General features: G+C 43.0%; 1 protein-coding gene across 38 annotated transcripts in view; it reads left to right on the top strand.

Moving 5' to 3' along the window:
• LRRFIP1 (LRR binding FLII interacting protein 1) overlaps positions 1-23,104 on the top strand; it is a 98,312-nt gene that overhangs the window by 66,554 nt on the left and 8,654 nt on the right. For 26 of the 38 annotated variants that reach the window (XM_017890334.1, XM_017890331.1, XM_017890323.1 and 23 more), the window contains 5 exons: positions 1,799-1,891; positions 3,153-3,245; positions 4,440-4,532; positions 5,778-5,919; positions 8,295-11,582. In XM_017890334.1, the coding sequence (XP_017745823.1) occupies positions 1,799-1,891; positions 3,153-3,245; positions 4,440-4,532; positions 5,778-5,919; positions 8,295-9,832 (1,959 nt within the window). In that variant the 3' untranslated portion in view covers positions 9,833-11,582. Of the gene's footprint in view, positions 1-1,798; positions 1,892-3,152; positions 3,246-4,439; positions 4,533-5,777; positions 5,920-8,294; positions 11,583-15,595; positions 15,646-17,710; positions 17,829-18,491; positions 18,572-19,973; positions 20,079-23,104 lie in introns of those variants that run through there. The other 12 variants (XM_017890337.1, XM_017890336.1, XM_017890330.1 and 9 more) reach the window with 3 other exon arrangements.

Raw genomic sequence — 23,104 nt, 5'->3', positions numbered from 1 at the left:
TCTCAAAAAAAAAAAAAAAGAATTAAATATATCATCAAGCTCAGAGAAAGACAGTCTTATTTGAGCTTTCATTAAGAACCACTGGAACTAGTTTGTTGATAGCAGATATCAGATATAATTTCTAGCGTGAGTCTCAAGCATGAGTCATGTGTTAAGATAAGTAATGACAGCAGACTGATTCCATGAAGGCTGGCTTGGATGTTCTTTAGATAGAAAGCAAGGAATACTTTTTTCATATTTTAGGAATTGTCCAATTTTTCGGAGATTCTGAGAGAAACAGAAAATGTAATGTGTGAGTGGTGGTGGTGTTGTTGTTTTTAACTGGCTGATATCCTCTAAATCCGAAGGGTTAAAACCAAGGTACCCTTGATAACCCTCAGGCCTGCTTCTTTGACTGCTATAGAATTGAGTTGGAAGCTGCAGATTTTACCCCAGAGTTCGTGACAGCTGAACTCTGAAAGAGGGGAGAAGCTTTTCACAAGACTGATGTCATGTGGGAACAGAGGAGTGGAGAGCACATCCCAACCCCCCTCAGGTGGGGGCCTGTAATGCATTTGCACTCCTCCTGGAACGCTGTCGTTAGGTATCATTCAGTGGACTGAGAACTCTCGAGTCTCACTCCAGAGAAGTTGGATGGTGCTAGAATGCTGTCCCGAGATGGACACAGGGGCTATGCAAAGCCCCACAGGAGGGCCCTTGTCATAGCCAGGAGGGCACCAGCCACCCCCAAGCTAAAGGAAGTGGGTGAACAGAAGTGCTAGGGTGAGCAGAAGCTCAGGCCAGATCCCATCTCAGATCACCCGCCTGACAGGTCTAGGGAAGTGGTGTCCTGCAGGCCTGTAAGCTGTCAGCAAAGTGAGTTGGGTCCCAGGCCATCACCAGGGATGGCGCGGCTGTGACTGGGCAGGAAAACAGCAGAGCCGAGCTGCCAGCTTCCTGGGCTGAGCCTCGGGAGGGGAGGCGGGGCCTGAGGAGCAGCTAGGTTTTGCAGGCTCTTCACTTGCTCCCCCAAACTCTCCTGTTTTGTCCCTTAAGGGGCAGCCCCCCCAAAGGACAGAGCTGGCCACCAGATGTTCATGAGAGATGCTTAAGTAGGCCATATTTATCTCCTTTTTATCCCAAAGAGTCTTCCTGTCATATTTCAGCAGGGGCCATTTTATGTTAAGTCCTTGCAGTGCTGTGGAAGGCATCAGGCTCCCTGGGGGGCCCTTCCTTGGCTCTTGCTTCACTGTAGATAAGAAATCAGGAAATCCTTGTTGATTGTATCAACTCGTCAGGTTAATTTGACAGTAAGTCATCAGGCATCATCTGTAAAGTCCAGAGGAATCTGTTTGTGTTGTTTCAAAGGCCGTGAAGTCCAGGCGCAGTGGCTCATGTCTGTAATCCCAACACTTTGGGAGGCTGGGGCAGGTGGATCGCTTGAGGTCAGGAGTTTGAGACCAGTTTGACCAACATGGTGAAACCCTGTCTCTACCAAAAATACAAAAATTAGCCAGGCCTGGGGGCGGGCGCCTGTAATCCCAGCTACTTGGGAGGCTGAGGCAGGAAAATCACTTGAACCCGGGAGGCGGAGCTTGCAGTGAGCTGAGATCACAACACTGCACTCTAGCCTGGGTGACAGAGTGAGGCTCCGTCTCAAAAAAATACATAAATAATAAACCAAATAAAAGACCTTGAAGATTGTGATGACCTAGTAGCAGGTGACTTGTTCCACAGAAACTGTCAATCGTGAGAACCTGAACTGGCATGCCAGAAACATGGGATTCCACTGCTTTAGTGCTGTTTTTCTCCTTTACAGGAATTTGAAAGGGAAAAACACGCCCACAGTATACTGCAATTTCAGTTTGCAGAAGTCAAGGAAGCCCTGAAGCAAAGAGAGGAAATGCTCGAGGTAGGTAGCATTCTCCTGCTTTTCTTTGCCTTTTTTCCCTTTGGAGCATTTTGTCAGACCATGACTATCTTAGCTTAGGCTGCAGTAATGAAATACCATACATAGCATGGCTTAAACAACAGAAATTAATTTTTTCACAATTCTGGAGGCTGGGAGTCCAAGATCAAGGTTGGGTTCAGGTGAGGCCTCTCTTCCTGGCCTTCAGACAGCTACCTTCTTGCTGTATCCTTCCTCAAATGGTGGAGAAAAGGCAATCTTTCTGATGTCTCTTCATATAAGGACACTAATGCTATTTGATCAGGACCCCACTCTTATGACCTCATTTAACCTTAATTACTTCATAAAGACCCTATCTCCAAATACAGCCACATTGGGCATTAGGGCTTCAACAGATGAATTTAGAGGGACACCATTCATTCATGGCCATTACTAAAGTTTTCAGTTTTCTTAAAACTGAGAGTTTAGGCTAACTCTCCATTCCTAGATTTACAAAACAGTCCCTCTCGTTGGTGAACATTCCTATTTGGTGATCTTGTATTTGTTTTCAGAGGTGTGGTAGACAGAATAATGGTCCCCCAAAGTTGTCCACATCCAAATCCCTGGAAATTGTAAATATGATACCTTACATGGTTCAAGGGCCCCTGCGGTTGTGATTAGAGACCTTGAGAGAAGGGATTATCCTGGATTATTTGATGGAACAAGGGTCCTTCTAAGAGGAAGGCAAGTCAAAGGCAGAAGTAGAGGATGTGACACAGGAAGCTGAGGTTGGAGTGATGCAAGAAAGGGGCCATGAGCCAAGGAAAGTAACTCAGTCTTAGAAGCTGAAAAAGGCAGGGAAACAGATTCTCACTAGAGCCTCTAGAAAGGCTTGATTTTTAGCCCCTAAGACTCATTTTGGACTTCTGACCTCTAGAATTACAAGAGAGTAAATTTGTGTTTTAAGCTGCTGAATTTATGGTGATTCATTACAATGGCAATAAGAAACTAACACAGGGTTGGTTTTTAATTTTTTGACTTAATCAGTTCTTTAACTGCTGCCCTGAAGTGAGAATTTCACCCAAAGCAGGTTTTCTTCCTGCACTTGAAGCCAGGAGTAGGACAAGGAGAAAAATCTTAGAATGCCGACGATGAATTCAGGGTTGTTGAGGTTAAAGGGTGCTTGCGGCCTCACTCACTGTCCCAGCTCTCAGGTTATCTCTTGGGCTGGGGTTTTTCTTCCTCTTTAACCCTTTATCTGCTTTCTATCTGTTCCTTTCCTCAGGAAATCCGACAGCTACAGCAGAAACAGGCGAGTTCTATCAGGGAGATTTCTGATCTTCAGGAAACAATAGAGTGGAAAGACAAAAAGATAGGGGTAGGATTCTCAAGTCTTGAAAATCTACTCAAATGGGCAGCCTGCTTAGCAAATAGAGTTTTTTCGCTTAGCAAATAGAGTTTTTTCAGTCTTTAGTTTGCACAACTGCTTGTCTGAGTATGCATGCAACTCCCACATGACACAAAGTTGTATTAATTTATTTAATTTTATTAAGTAGTGAATACACTAACTTATCCAAATTGATATGAACTTGGAATGTGACATGGACTGTCCGTGGAGGGTCTTGTGAATGCGCAGCCGTGCTCTCTGCCTGCCCCGTGGGTGGGCCGGGCCAGTGGTTGTTGAAACACCTGGAGTGAGGAGGGCACTCTGGGGAGGTCTGATGTGGGCAAGGCCAGACTTCTTGGGATTAACTGCCTGGCGGTGCTTTGAGAAAAAAATCTAAGCACCACCTGACAGATATCCCCACCTTGAAATGTTACCCAGGGAAGGCCTCCACATACCCTTCTCCATCCACAAGAAGAGAAGAGGCAGTTCTACACTTAGAATTGAAGAATAGGGGGAACAGAACCCCACAAAGTAACTGTTGTGATTCGTAACGACAAATGGTTTCCCCAAAATAGTGATTCATACACCCAGCTCTGATAAAGACGTCGAGATACTTGTACAAACTGTCGGCACATTGACTCAACAAGCCACACTGTGTTTCCACTGTCGTGCTCATCAGCACTTAGGATTGTGTGTATGTGTGTGCACGCATGCACACTTTAGGACCACTTTGTTTATCTGAGACGATGGATACCAAGAATCAATGTGTTAAAATAGTCTAAATGGCTACAACAGCTGTTCTGGGAGGTGCTTAAGCAATCCTTTTTCTTTATTGATCCCTCATTCAAGTGGAGACTTTGCTTAACTCTAACGCAGCTGTGAACACGCAGACAAAGCTAGAAAGTGATGCAAATATAGTAACCTCTAGGACCCCGTGCTGTGTTTGTGTGCATCAAAATGCGCATGTCTTTCATGGAGTATGAACAGTAACATTTCTTGGATTATATATACTAAGTGAAAAGCTTAATACTTGGATTTTGTTAGTATCTTTAGGCAGAGTCTCTTTAATGTCTAGAGTCCACTAGTGTTTTAGATGGTAGAAGCCTCCTTCTGGTTCCCGCTTCTGAAGTAACTTGCTCATCTCTGCAAATCTTCTTCTTTCTCTTGGCTCTGCTGCACACTCAGGCATTAGAGAGGCAGAAAGAGTTCTTTGATTCCGTAAGGAGTGAACGGGATGATCTTAGAGAAGAAGTAGTCATGCTGAAAGAGGAATTAAAGGTATGAAGCCAAAGTACAGTTTTATAAAAAAAAAAATCCAGGTGACAACAGCACATTTTGGGATTCTGTGAATATGTGTGTATATAATTAATTTTATGTCATTGAGTTTAGATCTGTTAATAATTCGTATCTTGGGTTAACTGACACGGATGAGATGTAAAATAAATGTAGATTCAGTGGGTGGTACCCAAGGTCTTTTGATGTTGACAAACATAGCTGATCTTGAACGCAAGAATTTTTTGATATATTATCTAAATTTTTCTCATACTCATTAGTAAATTCTCCAGGATATTACTCAGACTTAGAGAATTAATTTGCCTCTTTATATTAAAACCCCCAATTTAAGGACTTCTCTAGATGAACAGTGACTTGGGTAAGTGGTTTGGGCAAGGATCCCGCTAATTAGACTTTGAGACCTACTAGATTACAGGTGGAAGAAGGTTCCCTGTCCTTTGTGGGCCATGCCAAGGCGTCTTCATCTGCTGCTTGACACAGGTGAAGTGCCAATGGCAGCACTCTGGGTGGGGGTTTCCTGAACTGTCACCATCTGCTGCTTGGCCTCCAGGGTCAAAGCCAGAGCAGTGAGCCAGCCAGGTACAGGCTTAGAGCTAAGATTTGTAATTCTGCTCCTCAAAGAGGCGATCAGTACAGGGGAGTTCCTCACACACAAGGGAGACAGACGCGGGCGGCAGGAGGGCGTGGGTGAGTGATGTCTGCAGTTGCGAAGTGCCCCTATTTTCAGTGAATTCTGTTTCTTTTGAATATACTGAACGTTCTAGCCACCTCTTAATTCCTCCTTTAACGTAAGTTTCATATGACCCTTTCAGAATGTGTATATATTTCTTTCTTTATCTGGCTCTTCTTTTTAAAGAATGCAACCAGGGTTTTAAAATGAAAGGTTGCATGACAGTGACTTGCTTACGGCTCCACTTCACTTGGGGGCAGCCCACAGGCCACTACCTGTAGTTGAAAAGGATGCCTGGTGGAAGTAGCTTGTCACCAGCAAATGAAGGCATGGATTAGAACATCTGAGAAAGAAGTAGCCTTTAGAGGACGATATCCCAGATTTGTGTGTGTTGACCGAATATTTACAAGCGCTGCGCCCTAGCGTTTCTCTGTCTCTGTGGAGTTACCCTGTACTTCAGGAAGAAATGGTTTTCTTTTCTTTTTTGTTAGTTGTATTAAAACAGAGTTTAACCTAATATCACTGAGTAAATATTACGATGAGCCTATTTTTGTTCCCAGAAACATGGAATAATCCTAAATTCAGAAATAGCTACCAATGGAGAGACTTCCGACACTCTCAATAATTTTGGATACCAAGGTCCTAGCAAGATGACGAAAGAAGAGTTAAATGCCCTCAAGTCGACAGGGGATGGGACCTTAGGTAAGTATTTGCTTTCCTTCGGCTTTTCCGCCTTTCCACTCAGCATTGGTTCACCCTCCATGCGCTGTGGGGGTTGGAGCCACTGTCACTGATGGGTTAACAGTCACCGGCATGCCATTTGTTTCATCACTTCATGGTAATTTCCTTACCACCGGTGTGGTCACTCGTGTTGTCTGGCATGCATCTCTGTAGTGCACCATCAATGGCTCAAGTATACCTTTTCTTTTGCTGCTCAAAGCTACCAAGCAAGACTGTGAAGGCAAGGAAAATAGTCTCAAAATTAAGTAACAATGTGGAGAGTACTATTTGGTTTTCCTCAGACACATATATATCTGTACATATAAAGGGTGGCTTTTTAAACCGATTCTGTGACAGAATTATCAGAAGATCAGAATAGTCGAGGTTGTCAAGTCAGTAAGTTGGCCATATTTGCAAGCCAACATCGACATCCTGGGCAGCATTAAGCGTTTTGAGGGCACGGGGTGCCTGTGGACAGCAGGTCCATCTGTGTTGCCGTTTTCAAGCCACACTCGAGGTGGGCAGGCGGCCGTGGTAGGGGGTGTAGCAGTGCTGAAAGTCTGAGCATGCCCACTTTTGTCAGAGGGGATCCTCCTTTGTATGCCATGTGTTTGCTTCTGAAAGAATATAAAACTGGGGAATCCAGTAGATTAGAGGAGTATTTTATACCATTTTCAATGACCTGATTTGTCATAATTTGTCATAAGAGTTGGCTTTGGGAGGAACCTTCAGATTCTGGCGTGCAGCCTGAAGTTGCAGCACGCCAGTGAGGCCTCATCTGTCACTGGTCACCCTCTGCGTTCCAGTGTTTCACAAGGAGGCTGGAATAAGGTCAGGGTCCATGACTTTTCATTTTAATTTAGAAACTTTCATCTTACTTCTTTTTATTTATGGAAACATAGACACCTCCAGGCCCCATCTTCTCAGGACTTGCATTCCAGGGAGATACCTCATTCATTATCTTTATGACTATTAAAGAAACACAGCTCTTTTCAATTGTGTAAAAAAGTTGTGGCCAAGTGCAGTGGCTCACACTTCTAATCCCAATGCTGTGGGTGCCAAGACTGGAGGATCACTTGAGACCAGGAATTCCAGACCAGCCTGGCAACATAGCAAGATTCCATCTCTAGATATGTGTATAATATCTGTATGCCATTGTTGAAAAAAGATAAATAAATTAATTTCCATCATACCTTTATATGAGCTACCCAAACAGCTAGGAATTTGATTATGCTGCTGTTACTAAATCTTTGATAACCATTGTGAAATGTTTAAAGAACCAGAAATGTCAGTTTTGAAAGTGGCCTTCAAATGACTTTTGATCACATATTCCTTCAGTAAATAATTGTAGGAACTTTCCAATATATATGTTTATTTTAAATCTATATGTGTATACTATTTCATTAACATAAAATGTACATTATAAAACATGTAAAAACATATGCAAAGAAGTTTTAGAGTAAAACTCTAAATAGAATTCCTGATATTTCCTCCATTTTCCCTGGGATACGGGCACCCCACCATGGAGACCACTGGGCTATAAAATTATCTAGCTTTGACTTTCAGTAGCATAGTACTGTATCTAATCTGCTGAGGTTTTGTTTGGAGAATCCAAAAATTCCAAAACAGTTTGATGTTCTTTAGACGATGAATGATTTATCATTTAATTTAGTGGTCATCTTGATCTTTCAGCATTTGCCTCCTGCTGGTCCTCTCTCCCTCGTCCCTTAGGGAATGGAGCAGAGGTATCAGGGCACGGACGCAGGGTGTTTTCTCGGGAAGACAATGGTTGAGTGGCAGAAGATAGATTTCTTTTCCTATGAGCTATTTCAAAAGCATCTTCCTTGAGATTGACCTTGAGGCTGCATTTCTAAAAGTGCACTGAATATTCTTTGAAAAAATTACTTGCAAGCTGCTTTTAGGGCCGTGTGATATGCAGTGCAGTTTGACAGCCACAAAAATACAAGTTGTCAAGTTGTGCGTTGAGAAGTGAGAGTAGGGAATGGAACCTTCAGTCCCTTCCTAAACCCATCATTGTGGATTGTTTGGCTGCCTGATCCAGAGTTCTTTCTATTTGTTGAAACTTAACTTCACCTTTAAAAATCTATCCACACAAGATGGCACCAGCAGCCACTCTGGCCTTCGATGTGGTGGCAGTGGCCCTCACTGACCCAAAATTTACTAATGCAGCTGCTGCTTTGCCGCACAGAACTGGCAAAGGCTTGTTTCTCATGACTCTTTGATGACTCTCTTTAGGAATAGGGTGGGTGGGATTTAGAACATGTATTTACTTTCTAATGTAAATTATGTGGCCGCCATATCATGGGGTCCCTTCAATTTTCTCAATGGTCTTTTAGGAAGAGCCAGTGAAGTGGAGGTGAAAAATGAAATCGTGGCGAATGTGGGGAAAAGAGAAATCTTGCACAATACTGAGAAAGAACAACACACAGAGGACACAGTGAAAGATTGTGTGGACATAGAGGTATTCCCTGCTGGTGAGAATACCGAGGACCAGAAATCCTCTGAAGACACTGCCCCATTCCTAGGAACCTTAGCAGGTGCTACATATGAGGAACAGGTTCAAAACCAAATTCTAGAGAGCACTTCTCTCCCTGAAAACACAGCACAGGCTGAGTCAGATGAGGTCATGGGTGCACCAGATGACAGGACCAGAACTCCCCTTGAGCCATCCAGCTGTTGGAATGACTTAGATGGTGGGAACCACACAGGGAATGTGGGAGAGGCAGCGGCGACTCAGGTTGGAGAGCAGGCAGGCACAGTGGCCTCATGTCCTTTAGGGCATAGTGATGACACAGTTTATCATGATGACAGATGTACAGTAGAGGTTCCCCAAGAGTTAGAGACAAGCACAGGGCATAGTTTAGAGAAAGAATTCACCAACCTGGAAGCAGCTGAGCCCAAGGAGATTCCAGTGCAGAGTACAGAAGTAGGTAGGGATCACAACGAAGAAGAGGGTGAAGAAACAGTATTAAGGGATGAGAAACCAATCAAGACAGAAGTTCCTGGTTCGCCAGCAGGAACTGAGAGCAATGGTCAGGAAGCGACAGGTCCAAGTACAGTAGCCACTCAAAGTGAATCCTTAGATATGAAAGAGCCTGAGGAAGGAAAGAATGACCAACAGGGAGAGGCATTGGACTCATCGCAGAAGAAGACAAAGAACAAGAAAAAGAAAAACAAGAAGAAAAAATCCCCAGTACCTGTAGAAACCCTTACAGATGTTAAAAAAGAGTTAACTTATCAGAACACAGATTTAAGTGAAATTAAGGAAGAGGAGCAGGTAAAGTCTACTGACAGAAAGTCCGCAGTGGAAGCCCAAAACGAGGCGCCTGAAAATCCAAAACAGAAAATTGCGGCAGAAAGCAGTGAAAATGCTGATTGTCCAGAGAATCCTAAAATCAAGTTGGCTGGAAAACTTGACCAAGAAGGCGATGATGTAAAAACAGCAGCTGAGGTGGTACTAGCTGATGGAGACACATTAGATTTTGAGGATGACACAGTTCAATCATTAGGCCCGAGGGCTGGTGGTGAAGAACTAGATGATGGTGTTGTAAAAGATAATGCTAAAACAGATGGTGCCACTCAGAGCAGTCCCGCAGAACCAGAGAGCGAAGACGCAGATAGCTGCACACTGCCCGAAAATGAAAGTCCCCCACAGGACATTAGTGATGCCTGTGAAGCAGAAAGTACAGAGAGGTGTGGGATGTCAGAACATCCAAGTCAGACCGTCAGGAAAGCTTTAGACAGCAATAGCCTAGAAAATGATGACTTGTTGGCACTGGGAGGAGAGCCGGGGGACTTCAATCCAGAAAGCAGAGAAGATACCAGAGGAGGGAATGAGAAGGGCAAAAGCAAAGAAGACTGTACCATGTCCTAAGCTGAGGCAGGCGGCAGGTGTGGTGCACAGTAAGGGGCTCTTTTCTCCACTGCCAATGTAAGTAGAATGTTATAAATTCATAGAGATGCACTGTATGCCAATCACCAGGTGGTCTACTGCTTTAAGTTATAGACTGTTACTTGTAGATTTCCATGTAATCATTGAGGTTATCACCCAGATTGGAAAGACATATTTGTTATCAGTGTACATTCTAATTGAGAGCATTCCAGTAGTATCAAACAATAATGTCTACTGTTTATAGTCCACTTAATAAAAATAGAAGCATTTACCATTTGCCTTAGGCTGATAGGAATGTGGATATTCTTGACCAAATATATCAGCATCTAATTGAAATGACCAAATAGCATTCTTAGACTTATGTATTATGAATATAATTGATATTTAAATTAATGTCTTGTTCACATATGTGTATTTTCATATTTGATTTTAAAATGTACATTATAACCTATATGGTATTTTATTTAAAGGGGATAAACAGCCAAATAGCAAATAGGTCACTGAATGATAAGCTTTGCACCTTAGAACAATAGTCATTTTAAGGATAACAAGTAAACGTCTGAAAGCACGAGGGGCTTTATTTGCCTTCACCTCATATAAGTCTTTGATCTTGAATCAATGCTTTTGGATCTCATTGTTGATATACCTGAATTTACTCTGTAGGAGATTTTAACTTCATGCTGATGATGTATCAATTTCATTTTATAGAAAGATTTAAAGTTTTTTTCTGGTAGTGATATATGTCAAATTACATTTCCTACTGCAGTATTTGAGCAGGGACAGTCATTTTTTAAATGTTTTTGGCTGGGCTCGGTGGCTCACGCCTGTAATCTCAGCACGTTGGGAGGCCGAGGCAGGTGGATCACCTGAGGTCAGGAGTTTGAGGCCAGCCTGGCCAACATGGTGAAACCCTGTCTGTACTAAAAATACAAAAACTTGCCCAGGCGTGGTGGTGGGTGCCTGTAATCCCCGCCATTCTGGAGGCTGAGGCCGGAGAATTGCTTGAACCTGCGAGGCAGAAATTGCAGTGAGCCGAGAGCAAGCCGTTGTACTCCAGCCTGGACAGCAAGAGCGAAACTCTGTCTAAAAAAAAAACACAAAACAATGTTTTCACGCCTGTAACCCTAGCACACTGGGAAGCCAAGATGGGAGGATCACTTGAGGCCAGGAGTTCAAGGCTGCAGTGAGCTATGATTGCACCACTGTACTCTAGCCTGGAAGACAGAGTGAGACCCTGTCTCTTAAAAAAAACAAAAAAACAAACAAAAAAGATTTTGAACCGTGAAATTACTTCTCTTTGTTTGAATTTCTAATCATCATTCAAAAGAGCAGTAAAAAAGGGTTACTTGTTCTTGTACAATCTACTAATTAGACTATAGTAGAATATTTTAAAGAGCTGAATCACTTTTGGTATTTTGGTATAAATATTTTCATTTGTTATGTCCCAGTATATTCTTATTGGAAAATTCTTGTTTTGATCTGCCTGAAGAAAATACCTGTTTTCTATATAAACAAACATTTAAAAAATAACTGTAAAGTTAGATTTAAAATTGTAAAATATAAAATCACAAAGGAATGTACCTTATGAATGTTGTCAACATTTTATGAAATTATGTGGATTCATATTACTGTTACAAGATAGAATTGAATGCAAAAAGACCAAAACCTCAATAAAATTTGAGGAAAACGTAAGTGTTATTATGTAATTGAAATAAAAACATTTTATAATTGTACAAGACTGTGGTTCCACTCTTTGGGCTGCTTGAAGTCTGAGTCTGACTACTGTTGTATGTAATACCACCTTTCCAGTAATACCTGCTTGCGGGTTGCTGATTCCCATTGGGGTCCTGTGGAAGACTCACACCTGATGCCTGTCCTCAGTAAGGAATGCACTTCCCTCCTGGCATCGAGCCTGGGGCTAGCATGAGCATTACTGGGAGAATTGAGACGATCGTCCCGCACCATCTCCTGTGATCTGTGGTTCTAATGTGCAGCCTCAGTTGAAAATGGTCTTCATCTGTTGCTGTGCTTGAATCCACCAATACTTAGAATGTTTTGAAGAGTATGATGAAAATGGAAAAAACCTTGACTGTTTCTGCTCAAGTGTCCTAAAGTGGAGGATGGTAGGGATGATAAATGCTTGCTAGGAAATCAAGTCCAAGGGCTCTATAGGACTTCACAGGGTTTTAGTGTATGTCTCTAACTTTAGCAAAGCTGCATTCATATTGGAATGCATACTGGAAACAGCTCTCATTCCTACCTTTAAAGGGCTCTTGGAAAGCAGTTCAACAACCAAGGTCACTAAATGGTGAGATCATCAAGCCATTTTAAGTTCTTTCCCGTGTTATTCACCAGCACCCTGCAGGACGTTGGGCACACGTCACATCCCTCAGCTCAGCCATCCAGCCGTCTCAGTGATTCACCACTCATTTGTTTAATTAATAAACAAGTTTGATCACTTTGTACACGGAAGGCACTGTACCATTGAACAAGTGGCTAGGACCCAGCCCTCCAGTAGGGAATGGGCAGTTGAAAATCCATGAACAAAAAAAGAAGGAAAAAGAAAGACTTCTGAGCAGCCAAGCCATTTCTTGATGATTTCAGAGCCTTCATTCTGAGCATCAGTTATCTGCTCTCCAGTGTAATGACTTTATAGCCAAGCACAGTAATTGATATTACTGTGAAGGCTCTTAACTTACCAAGAAATGGTTGAGGCCGGGCACATTGGCTCATGCCCATAATCCCAGCACTTTGGGAGGCCGAGGTAGGTGGATCACTTGAGCCCAGGAGTTCAAGCCCAGCCTGGGCAACATGGTGAAAGCCCATCTCTACAAAAAAAATACACAATTAGCCAGGCATGGTGGCATGTGCATGTAGTCCCAGCTACTTAGGAGGCAGAGGTGGGAGAAACATCTGAGCCTGGGAGGTTGAGGCTGCAGTGAGTGGTGATCACACCACTGCACTCCAGCCTGGGCAATGGAGTGAAACCCTGTCTCAAAAGGAAAGAAAGAAAAGAAAAAGTTGACTTAGCTATACTCCATGTAAGAAGGTATAGAAATATATAGGGCAATTTAGAAAGATTATAGCATCAAAAGATTCAAACTCAGAAAAGAATCAAAAGGTTGCCTTCTAGTCATATCCCCAGAGGAACCTAGACCACTGGGGTTTCACTATCTTACAGAATAGAGAAAAACATTGGTTAGTGACACCTGAAATCAAAAGCATGGATATTTTTCAGTCCCAAACCCGAACATAGCTCCCATATATAAATGTAAATCTTCCTTCAAAAGTATAATTAAGTATAATTATGGGTGTCTGTCAAAAATACAGAGGAAGATGGATTTTGAATTATAGGTTGTTATACAAAGGTTGGACAGCAATCAAGTTTTTAAACAGTTTTCAAGAATGACCTTAAAAGAGACCTTGATCACTTTCCATAGTTTTTAATATTTGCAGTTAACAGAAGACCTAATGACCTGACACTTAAGTTTCCACTATCACTAGGACCCTGAATGCTAATTCTGGGGAGTTTAGATGGTTTGGGGTTCCTGCTTTCTATTGATAGACTCCCTTTCTGGGAGACCACCCCCTAACCCTGTACAGCATGCCACCCATGGCCACCCGCCAAGGGAACACAACAGTAAGATTTGTTCCAAATGTCTGGGCCCCTGAGGGAAAGGGAGGGGTGATTGTGTGTGCATGTATTATGTTCAGAATATGTACTTGTTCAGTGTGATAGTTGTACATGGAGAAAACTTTGTCTTTCAAGAGGAAAATCCTTTTGTTCTGTTTGTCCCTATCTACTGCCTCTCTTAAATATTTTTCAACATGTGAATGGCTGATGGCTCATACAGGGAAAAATTTCCCAATTACGCAGACATTATAAGTCTACCAGTGATGCGCCACTATTTATTCAACAAATTAGACTTGGTGGTTTTTAACGCTGTGAACACTAGTACTCTTATTTTCTTCATGTCAAATTATTTTGCTTCATTTCTTTTTCTGTTTTCTTCAAACTCTCGTTCTTGTTTTCTTCTCCAAGTCTCCTTTAAAATTTCTCTTCCTTAAAAGTTTCTTCTCTATTTTTAATATTCTCACTATACAACTCAATGTCAGTTTACCTATATCGAATTTGCTTGCACTTTTATTACATTTTAAGTTACTTTCTAGTGCTTATCTAGAATATTTGAAGTTTTCTAGAAGAAAACAATAACAATTTACTATAGATACTTGAGCTTCAAGATCACATTCTGATATATTCAGTGTTTTTTTCGATGCCTGTAGTTTTTGTATGTAGGAGTATTAAAACATGTAAGAAAATGAATAGTGATATTGGACAAAAGAATCAGGTGTATAGCTGCAAAAATGTTTTGTTTCAGTGTTGGGTGGGTTACAGGAGGGAAAGAGTAAAACATCTGTCAGAAGTAATTTGACTGTAATTTAAAATAGAACTCAAAAGGATGATAAATTTAATTTATATTGTGCTTAACATTATCTGGTGTTTTACTGTACCTTTCAAAACAACAACTTAGGGTCTTCGGAAAACATAATTAGAGAAAAATGTAACTTGGATTAGCATGTGGCTAGATGATTTTTTAAATGAAAATGAAGATGCATTTTATATGAATTATTTTCTTTACACATGGCTAATCAAGGTTAGTTTTTCATTCTGCGAAGAATCTGGAGGTAGGCCGCGTGAGAGCAGCGTCCCAGTGGGCTAAGAGCTTTGAGTCAGGGTCTGACTCAGAGGTGTGAGTTTAGATCTGGAAAAATAGTGGGTGCAGTGGTTAGGGGCATGTTCATGTGGTTGGGCTGCAAGGCCTTAAGAAAATTGCTTAGTGGTTCTGGGCCTCTGAGCCTCATCTATAGAAGGAGGCTGTAGTGAAGCCCATCCGTAGGGCTTCCAGGGCTGAAACAAGCTAACAATGTCAAAGCTGCTAGAACTGTACCTGTGGCAGAGTGAGTGCAGCATACGTTATCACTGTCATCACTCCAGCATTCCGACTGTGCCTTTACACTAGTGTGGGATTGTGCCCAAACCTCTAAACCCTCCCCAAGCTGTGGTTTCCCCCACCCAGTCCAAAGACTGTAGTACTTGACCCTTCTTCAGAGAGATGTTTGGGTAATTTATAGACACTTAACATTTATGCATCTTTATATATCGGGAGTGGGAGGAATTACAGACACTTAAACCATTACTGCCTTCTGCCTCAAAAGAATAACACCTTTGATAACTGGGTTAGCAGAGGTGTTAGTGGACTTAGGGTTGTAAACAGATAGTCACAGCACTGACATCGATGAGTCTATGAGAGACATTAGAAAGATAAATAAATCTGGGATGTAAACTCGAAAGGCGAGGCTGTTCAAAATGTTGGTGCTATTGAACTGTAATTCTCCGTGTTTGTACATTGCTAATGATGTTAAACCATGAAGCCTGTGAGATCTTGTGTTGCAGCGTGGTTTGGCCCTAGCGTTCTTGCATGCTAACCTAAGGTAGAAGATTAGCAGCCTGTTTGCATGCAGCCGGATGCTGCCCTGACGTGAAGCATGTTCTGGGAGGTTGACCCAACCCCCCTTGGCTGAATTCTTCCCCCGTCCTGTCTGTGGCCTCATTCACCGTGGTACGTGTATAACTACTTCCATCATTCATTTCACTAACCTGAACGATCATTCTTCAGTTTAGCAATGTGCTGAAAGGTGCGGCACACAGATTCACCTAAACCTGTGTCTTTCTGATTTCTTTAGATATTAGGTTGAAAAAGCTGGTTGATGAACGGGAATGCTTATTGGAACAGGTAACAATCTTTTTATTACTTTACCGGTTCTTGAACAGGGCACCTGAAACCACCTGCCCATCCTTCCTTCTTGCTTACTCAGAAAACCCCTAAGTTAATCATGCCTGAAAATCATTATCAAGCCAACTGGTGTTCTTAAGATTGTTATCCAAATAGAACATCAAAGTTAGTATTTTCATCCAAAGAGAACATCCTGAGTCACACGAGGTTTAATGAGGATGTCTCAACGGCCCAAAGCCATGGAACTGAATTTGGTACATTTTACTGAATTGCTACTTAAAGTAAATATAAATATCAATCATTAATAATAATAATGATTAACCATTGAGAGACAAGGGCATTACTGAGTCATTCCAAATAGCACTTCCCTTGTCCATATGGGTTGTTTGTCCATGAAAGTCAGGTTTGTACTCTTGGTGCGCAGCACCCCTCTCTCACAGGTATTTCTTTGTTACAGCTAAACAAAGTTGTTTTAAGCATGTTTATCTTCATTGCTCTCTCCTACCTCAAGAAGTAGCGGGCCAGGTGCAGTGGCTCACACCTCTAATCCTAGCACTTTGGGAGGCCAAGGCAGGTGGATCACTTGAGGTCAGGAGGTCAAGAGCAGCCTGCCAACATGGTGAAACCCCATCTCTACTAAAAATACAAAAAGTAGCCGCGCGTGATGGTGGGCGCCCGTAATCCCAGCTACTCGGGAGGCTGAGGCAGGAGAATCGCTTGAACACAGGAAGCAGAGGTTGCAGTGAGCCAAGATTGCACCGCTGCGCTCCAGGCTGGGTGACAGAGCAAGACTCCATCTCAAAAATAAAGAAATACTGAACAGTTGTCCTATTTTGATCTTTTCATATGCAGGATAGTGATTACATCACTCTGCAACCACTTTCCTCTAATTTCTCCTCATAAGCCTTATCAAATATATTTGCCTTACTTTCTACCATTCTGTTAAAGATTCTCCAAAAATTGGAGAAAGCACTAAAGATGGTAGGAAGATTCTCCTGAAGTTCCTGTGATCTTTTGAAAATATGTGTTCATGAGTTCTGTACTTATTTCCTTAAAGCAGCATGCACTTTTGGTTTGTTTTTAATTAGGGGTCTCCTATGCTTGGTGTGTGGAGTAGGAAGGCAGGTGATCACCTGCAACAATTTTCATAGATTGGAAGTTAAACATGAAAAGCCCCCAGAGACCCCACCAACTAGATGCCAGAAAGTTCTGCAGTCATTGACTGTTAACTGCAATTCCAACTATACGGTCAGCCCTCCATATCCGTGGATTCAACCAACACAGATTGAAATATTAAAAAAAAAAAAAACCATAAATTCCACAAAGTTCCAAAAAGCAAAACTTGAATTTGCCCTGCACGGAGTCCTGCACTTGAATCCACGCGAATGAAGTGAGTTGTAGGCATTGTGTTGGGTGTTAAAAGGAATCTAGAGGTGATTGAAAGTGTGCAGGAGGATTCATGTAGGTTTCTGCAAATACTGCATCATTTTACATCAGGTACTTGAGCATCCACAGATTTTGGTGTCTGAGGGGGTCCTGGAACCAATCTCCCACAGATACCGAGGGACGACTGGACATGATTCTGTCTTGCTTAGAGAAGGGAAAGCTAGCTAGAGGCCACCTCCCTGAAAGCTGGCAAACTGCCTCTGAACACACCTGCAGCTTGCCTGGACTCTGAGAAAGCACTTGACTTTTGGGGGACTTAATTACAATATATCGGAGCCCAGAAGGCTCCAAGTGGCCCTTTCTGGTTTCTTAGTAAATAAAAAGAAAGTGAATGGCACGGTGACTCACTGAGTCTTAAACATTGCAGGTATTTCATGTACAGTCTCCTCCTGAGTCCTAGAAGAATTTCGCTTTAGAAATGACTTTTCTCCCAGAGTTACAGTGTAATTCATTTTTCATTCATTGTACATTGAATTGTATTTCTGAGAAGAGTACTGATGGACAGAAAGTTCCTTCTGTCAGTTGACATGCTGCTTCCTTTCTGATGGGCTCTAACTTCAGCTTTTTGGTTTCATTCAGAATAGAGAAATTAACATATTTTACTGGCGGGTGTTTTCAGATTAAGAAACTCAAAGGGCAGCTGGAGGAGAGACAGAAGATTGGCAAACTAGACAATCTTCGATCTGAAGATGATGTCTTGGAAAACGGGACAGACATGCATGTAATGGACCTACAAAGTAAATGTCAATTCTTGTGTAGAAGTAAATGCTTTCATATGTGCTGTTTTAGTATACTTGTGCTGGCAGAGAAAACTGTCACGGCAAAGAATGCCCTCATTCCCTCTCATCCTCACAAAAGCCCTTGAAAGTAGAAGCACAAGGATGGGTAGGTGGACAGAACAATGCTGTTTCTCTCTGAGCCTATGAAATAGAACAGGTGCCCAAAAATGTGCGCCAAGATACCATCACATGTTGTGCTGATGGAAACCACATTTACTTTGCTGGATACAGCCATCTTTTGATCTGTTGATTGTATGGAAAAAAAAAAAAAAAAAAAAAAGGCTTTTTTAATGCCAATAAACTAGAAACAGTCTTAAGGGAGATAAAATTACGCCCAGTCTCTCTCCACCCTTTTCCCTACCCCCCACCATTTCTTTGTTTTCTTCACTCATAGGCACTCTCTTATCTGGGGTCTGCTGGGGGCGGAAGGCACTTTCCCAGCCTGGGTTCATGGGGAGAGAGTGCCTTCTACTCTCAGCTCTGGGAGGTTGTGGAGGTAGGGCCAGAACTAACAGATTTGCAAGATGATTACAAAGTAAGGGCTTGATTCCCAGTAACTATTGTTTTAATATTTGAAAAGCCCAAGAGCTTAACAGATTTTCCTTCTCTTTCAACCTTTAGGGGATGCCAACAGACAGATCAGCGACCTCAAATTTAAACTTGCAAAATCTGAGCAAGAGATAACTGCATTAGAACAAAATGTACGTGTAAGCAACAATGGGCAGAACTGATGATTGACTGGAGTTTTACTTGCTAGAAATAGCCCTGAAAGGCTGAGGACCAAAAAAAGCCAAGAATTTTAGAACCAAAAAATGTCCTGAGAGGGATAAGTTAGGACAGCAAGTCTTTCCATCCGTTTCTTACAGAGAGCAAGTAGGAAGGAAAGAATTCTTAGAATTTAAGTTGTTATACTAGATACTAATCCTTTGTCAACAACAGTTAGTTGTAGAAAATAGCTAATGTGGCTTGGGAGTGTTTTAAAATTTTGTTTTTTAAAAATAATGTAGTTAATTGGCCGGGTGCAGTGGCTCATGCCTGTAATTCCAGCACTTTTGGAGGCTGAGATGGGTGGATCACTGAAGGTCAGGAGTTTGAGACCTGCCTGGCCAACATAGTGAAACCCCATCTCTACTAAAAATACAAAAATTAGCTGGGCATGGTGGCAGGCATCTGTAATCTCAGCTACTCAGGACGCTGAAGCAGGAGAATCGCTTGAACTGGGGTGTCTGAGGTTGCAGTGAGCTGAGATCACACCACTACACTGCAGCCTGGGCAACAGAGCGAGCCTCTGTCTCAAAAATAAAATAAATAAATAAATAATTTAGCTAATTAAAAAACCACATCATCTGGGACGTCCCTCTTGCCTGGGCTTTTAGCCTGTCTCTTGCAGCAAGGCCAGCTCTCCCTGGTGTATAGACATGGGGCACTCCTGCCTCTAGCACACTGGGCCCTGGGGCAATTTTGTTCTAGCTAGAAAGAGAGGGAAAAAAACAGGGTATACTTGGCTGGAACTTTTTGGAATGTTTATAGAAACAAAAATGAGAACAGCTCATGTAGAGATGATGCATGCTTTTGATTGCAGCAGAATGAAGGTGTCCAGCAGGCCTTTGCTGCTGCGGTCTTTCATCTCAGAATCTTGGCTGGGGAATGCCATGCCTAAGCCTCCTCCTTTCACTCCTCACCCTGTCCTTTCCTCCTCCCACCCCCACCACCCCAGGAGAGATTAGACTGGAGCTGAGGTCCTGGTGGAACCCATCCCTTACCAGCACCATTCTGCCTGGTCATACTGTTCTGTTTCCAACAGAACAGCCCCACGCAGTGGGAGAAAAAGCAGGCAGCAAGGCGCCAGCACTGCGGAAACGACCCTGGTGGACAGGGTCAGAGGAAATGGGTCCCCATCGTGTCAGCACGGGGTCGCCCAGAAATAAGAACTACTAATAGCTTGCTTGGCTCAAACCCACACCATAGTCCAAAATGTTATAAGTATTTACATGGTGTATTCTCCCATTTTATTAAATCACACCCTTTGATCTCAAAGTAAAGAAACTGAAGAAAGAAAACAGGCCTACCAATTTATACATATGTTTTTTTCCTACCTTTTAGGTAATAAGGTTAGAAAGTCAAGTATCACGTTACAAATCAGCGGCTGAAAATGCAGAAAAAATAGAAGATGAACTTAAGGCGGAAAAACGGAAACTCCAAAGAGAGGTAAATTTCCTAGGCAATTTCTAGGAAGAGAATGGCTGCAAGTATTTCTCTAGTGGGAACAGTACAGGGAGGATTTACTACTGTGACATCTGCCCCTGGGCTGGTCATTGTCAGATCATCCCACACCACTCTGCAGTGCTGGTGTCTTAATAAAGGAAGGCATGACTCAGCCAGTTAGCGCTTAAGGCCAGACCCTTGTTGGCATCAACTAGTTGACCTGTCAGTTTTGAGCATCTCCTATAGGTCTTGTCCATAAACATCAAGGTAATGAGATAAAGGAGTAGCCAGGCCTCTTATGCTCCGAATATTTTTTGTGTCATGCAGAATGAGCCCAGGTAGAGGAACCAGGAGCCCATGGGCCCACTGTGGCCAAGAGCTGGGTGTGGCACCAGGGCCAGGCCACAGCTGCCTCAGGTCACCCTGTGGAAAGTGCCCTTGAGAAACTGAGCTGCTGTCACTCCCGCTGGTCACACTCCCAAATTACCATCTTTCCCAATTAAGACACATAATTTACCTTACTGAAGACACTTGGCAAAGTTGTTTGTTCAACAAATATTTACAGCATCCGTTGCATGCCGGGCATGGGTTCAGGTGCTGGAGATGCAGCTGTGACCTTGACAAAAAGAAGTCTCTGCCTCCATAGAGGCTACGCTCTGGAAGAGGGAGGTCAATAAAAGTGACCACAGGCAGTAGAGGGGCTGGGATGCAGAATGGCCCAGGCCAGGGCAGTTCTAGGTAGGTGGCCAAGGAAGACTTTCCTTCTTGTGGCATGTAAGAACGGGCCTGAACAGCCCAGGGAGTGAGCCAGGCAGACCTGGGAGAAAGCCTTCCACGCAAAGGATCAGCACGTGCAGGGGAGCTGGGGGCAAGGCACTGCCTTTGTCAAGGAACAGTCAGAGCAGTGAGCAGAGGGTGAGGGGGCCGAGGGAGCAGTCAGAGCACCCCAGCCCATGAGGCAGGGCCGTGGAGGCCATGGACAGGACTTGGGCTCCTCCTGTGAGTAAAGTGGGAGCTACTGCAGAGTTTTGAGCAAAGGAGGGGCTTGTGTTGATTTATGTTTCAATAGGATCACTCAGGCCGGGCGCAATCGCTCACGCCTGTAATCCCAGCACTTTGGGAGGCTGAGGTGAGCAAATCGCTTGAGCTCAGGAGTTCAAGACCAGCATGGGCAACATAGTGAAACCCTGTCTCTACATAAAGTGCAAAAAAATAAATTAGCCGGGTGTGGTGGCCTGTGCCTGTAGTCTCAGCTACTTGGGAGGCTGAGGCAGGAGGATTCCTTGAGCCTGGGAGGTGAAGGCTGCTTTGACCCATGAGCGTGCCACTGCATTCCAGCCTGGGGTGACAAGAGTGAGACCCTGTTTCAAAAAAAAAAAGGAAAGAATCACTCCTTTTGTATTTAAACTATAGGAAAGGGACTATGGAGGAGAAACCAAATATGCCATTTCTCTCTTTATTTTATTTATTTATTTATTGTTTTTTAAATTTACTTTATTTTATTTTGTTTTTGAGACAGAGTCTGACTCTGTTACCCAGGCTGGAGTGCAGTGGCGCCGTCTCGGCTGGCTGCAAGCTCTGCCTCCCGCGCCAGCCTCCCGAGTAGCTGGGATTACAGGCACCCACCATCATGCCTGGCTAATTTTTATATTTTTGTAGAGACAGGGTTTCTCCATGTTGGCCCCTGCCTTGGCCCCCCAAAGTGCTGGGATTACAGGCATGAGACACCACGCCTGGCCTTCTCTCCTCTTTAAAAATCATTTTTCACCCACATGCCCCTCCATGCCACCTCAGTTATTGCCCCTCACCAGCAAAGGGTGCAATCCCTTGAAAATGCTGTCAGAGCCTCAGGCCCTCCCCTTCTTGGAGCCTGACATGCACACCCTCACACATACATGTATATGTGTATATATACATGTACATACACACATAAATACTTTTGACCTTCTTAAATCCCACTTATCAGATAATACGATTGTGTTGTTGTTTTTCGTCACCCATGTTTCTTTGACATAGCTACATATTGGCCATTTTATATGTCTTTCCGGCTAGTGTCTCAGACTGTACTAGAATCATTTTCCTCCTCCCTGAAGTACATACTGTAAAGGTTCTTTTAGAGCAGACTTCTTGGTGGTAAATTCCATTTTTGTTTATACCTCTTTTTGTTTCAGCCTTGTTCTTGGATGGTAGTATTGACCCTTTGCCCATTCTAGAAAATCATTTTCCTGAAGATCCTGGGAGTCGGTTCTTCACCCACAGCTTAGCTCGTGCATCTGTCCACATGAGTGGGACCCAGTGGCGGCTCCTGTGCCCTTCCTACGCTCCAGATGTTCCTTCTGCTTCCCTGGTGCACCCCTCAACGTGCCACTCTTGCTGCAGCCCATATGTATTGATGTAGACTGTTTCAGTTAGCAATGTTTCACATTGCCATTATGATTTATGGTTTTAACCCAGGACTTTACTTTTTTTTTTTTTATACTTTAAGTTCTAGGGTACATGTGCACAACGTGCAGTTTTGTTACATATGTATACATGTGCCATGTTGGTGTGCTGCACCCATTAACTCATCATTTACGTTAGGTATATCTCCTAATGCTATCCCTCCCCCCCACCCCACAATAGGCCCTGGTGTGTGATGTTCCCCTTCCTGTGTCCAAATGATCTCATTGTTCAATTCCCACCAATGAGTGAGAAAATGTGGTGTTTGGTTTTCTGTTCTTGCGATAGTTTGCTCAGAATGATGGTTTCCAGCTTCATCCATGTCCCTACAAAGGACACGAACTCATCCTTTTTTATGGCTGCAGAGTATTCCATGGTGTATATGTGCCACATTTTCTTAATCCAGTCTGTCACTGATGGAGATTTGGGTTGATTCCAAGTCTTTGCTATTGTGAATAGTGCTGCAATAAACATATGTGTGCATGTGTCTTTATAGCAGCATGACTTATAATCCTTTGGGTATATCCCCAGTAATGGGATGGCTGGGTCAAATGGTATTTCTAGTTCTAGATCCTTGAGGAATCGCCACA

Source organism: Rhinopithecus bieti, unplaced genomic scaffold (assembly GCF_001698545.2).
Source record: "Rhinopithecus bieti isolate Rb0 unplaced genomic scaffold, ASM169854v2 scaffold_19482, whole genome shotgun sequence".
Lineage (NCBI taxonomy): Eukaryota > Metazoa > Chordata > Mammalia > Primates > Cercopithecidae > Rhinopithecus > Rhinopithecus bieti.
This window is presented reverse-complemented; position numbering and strand designations above follow the sequence as displayed.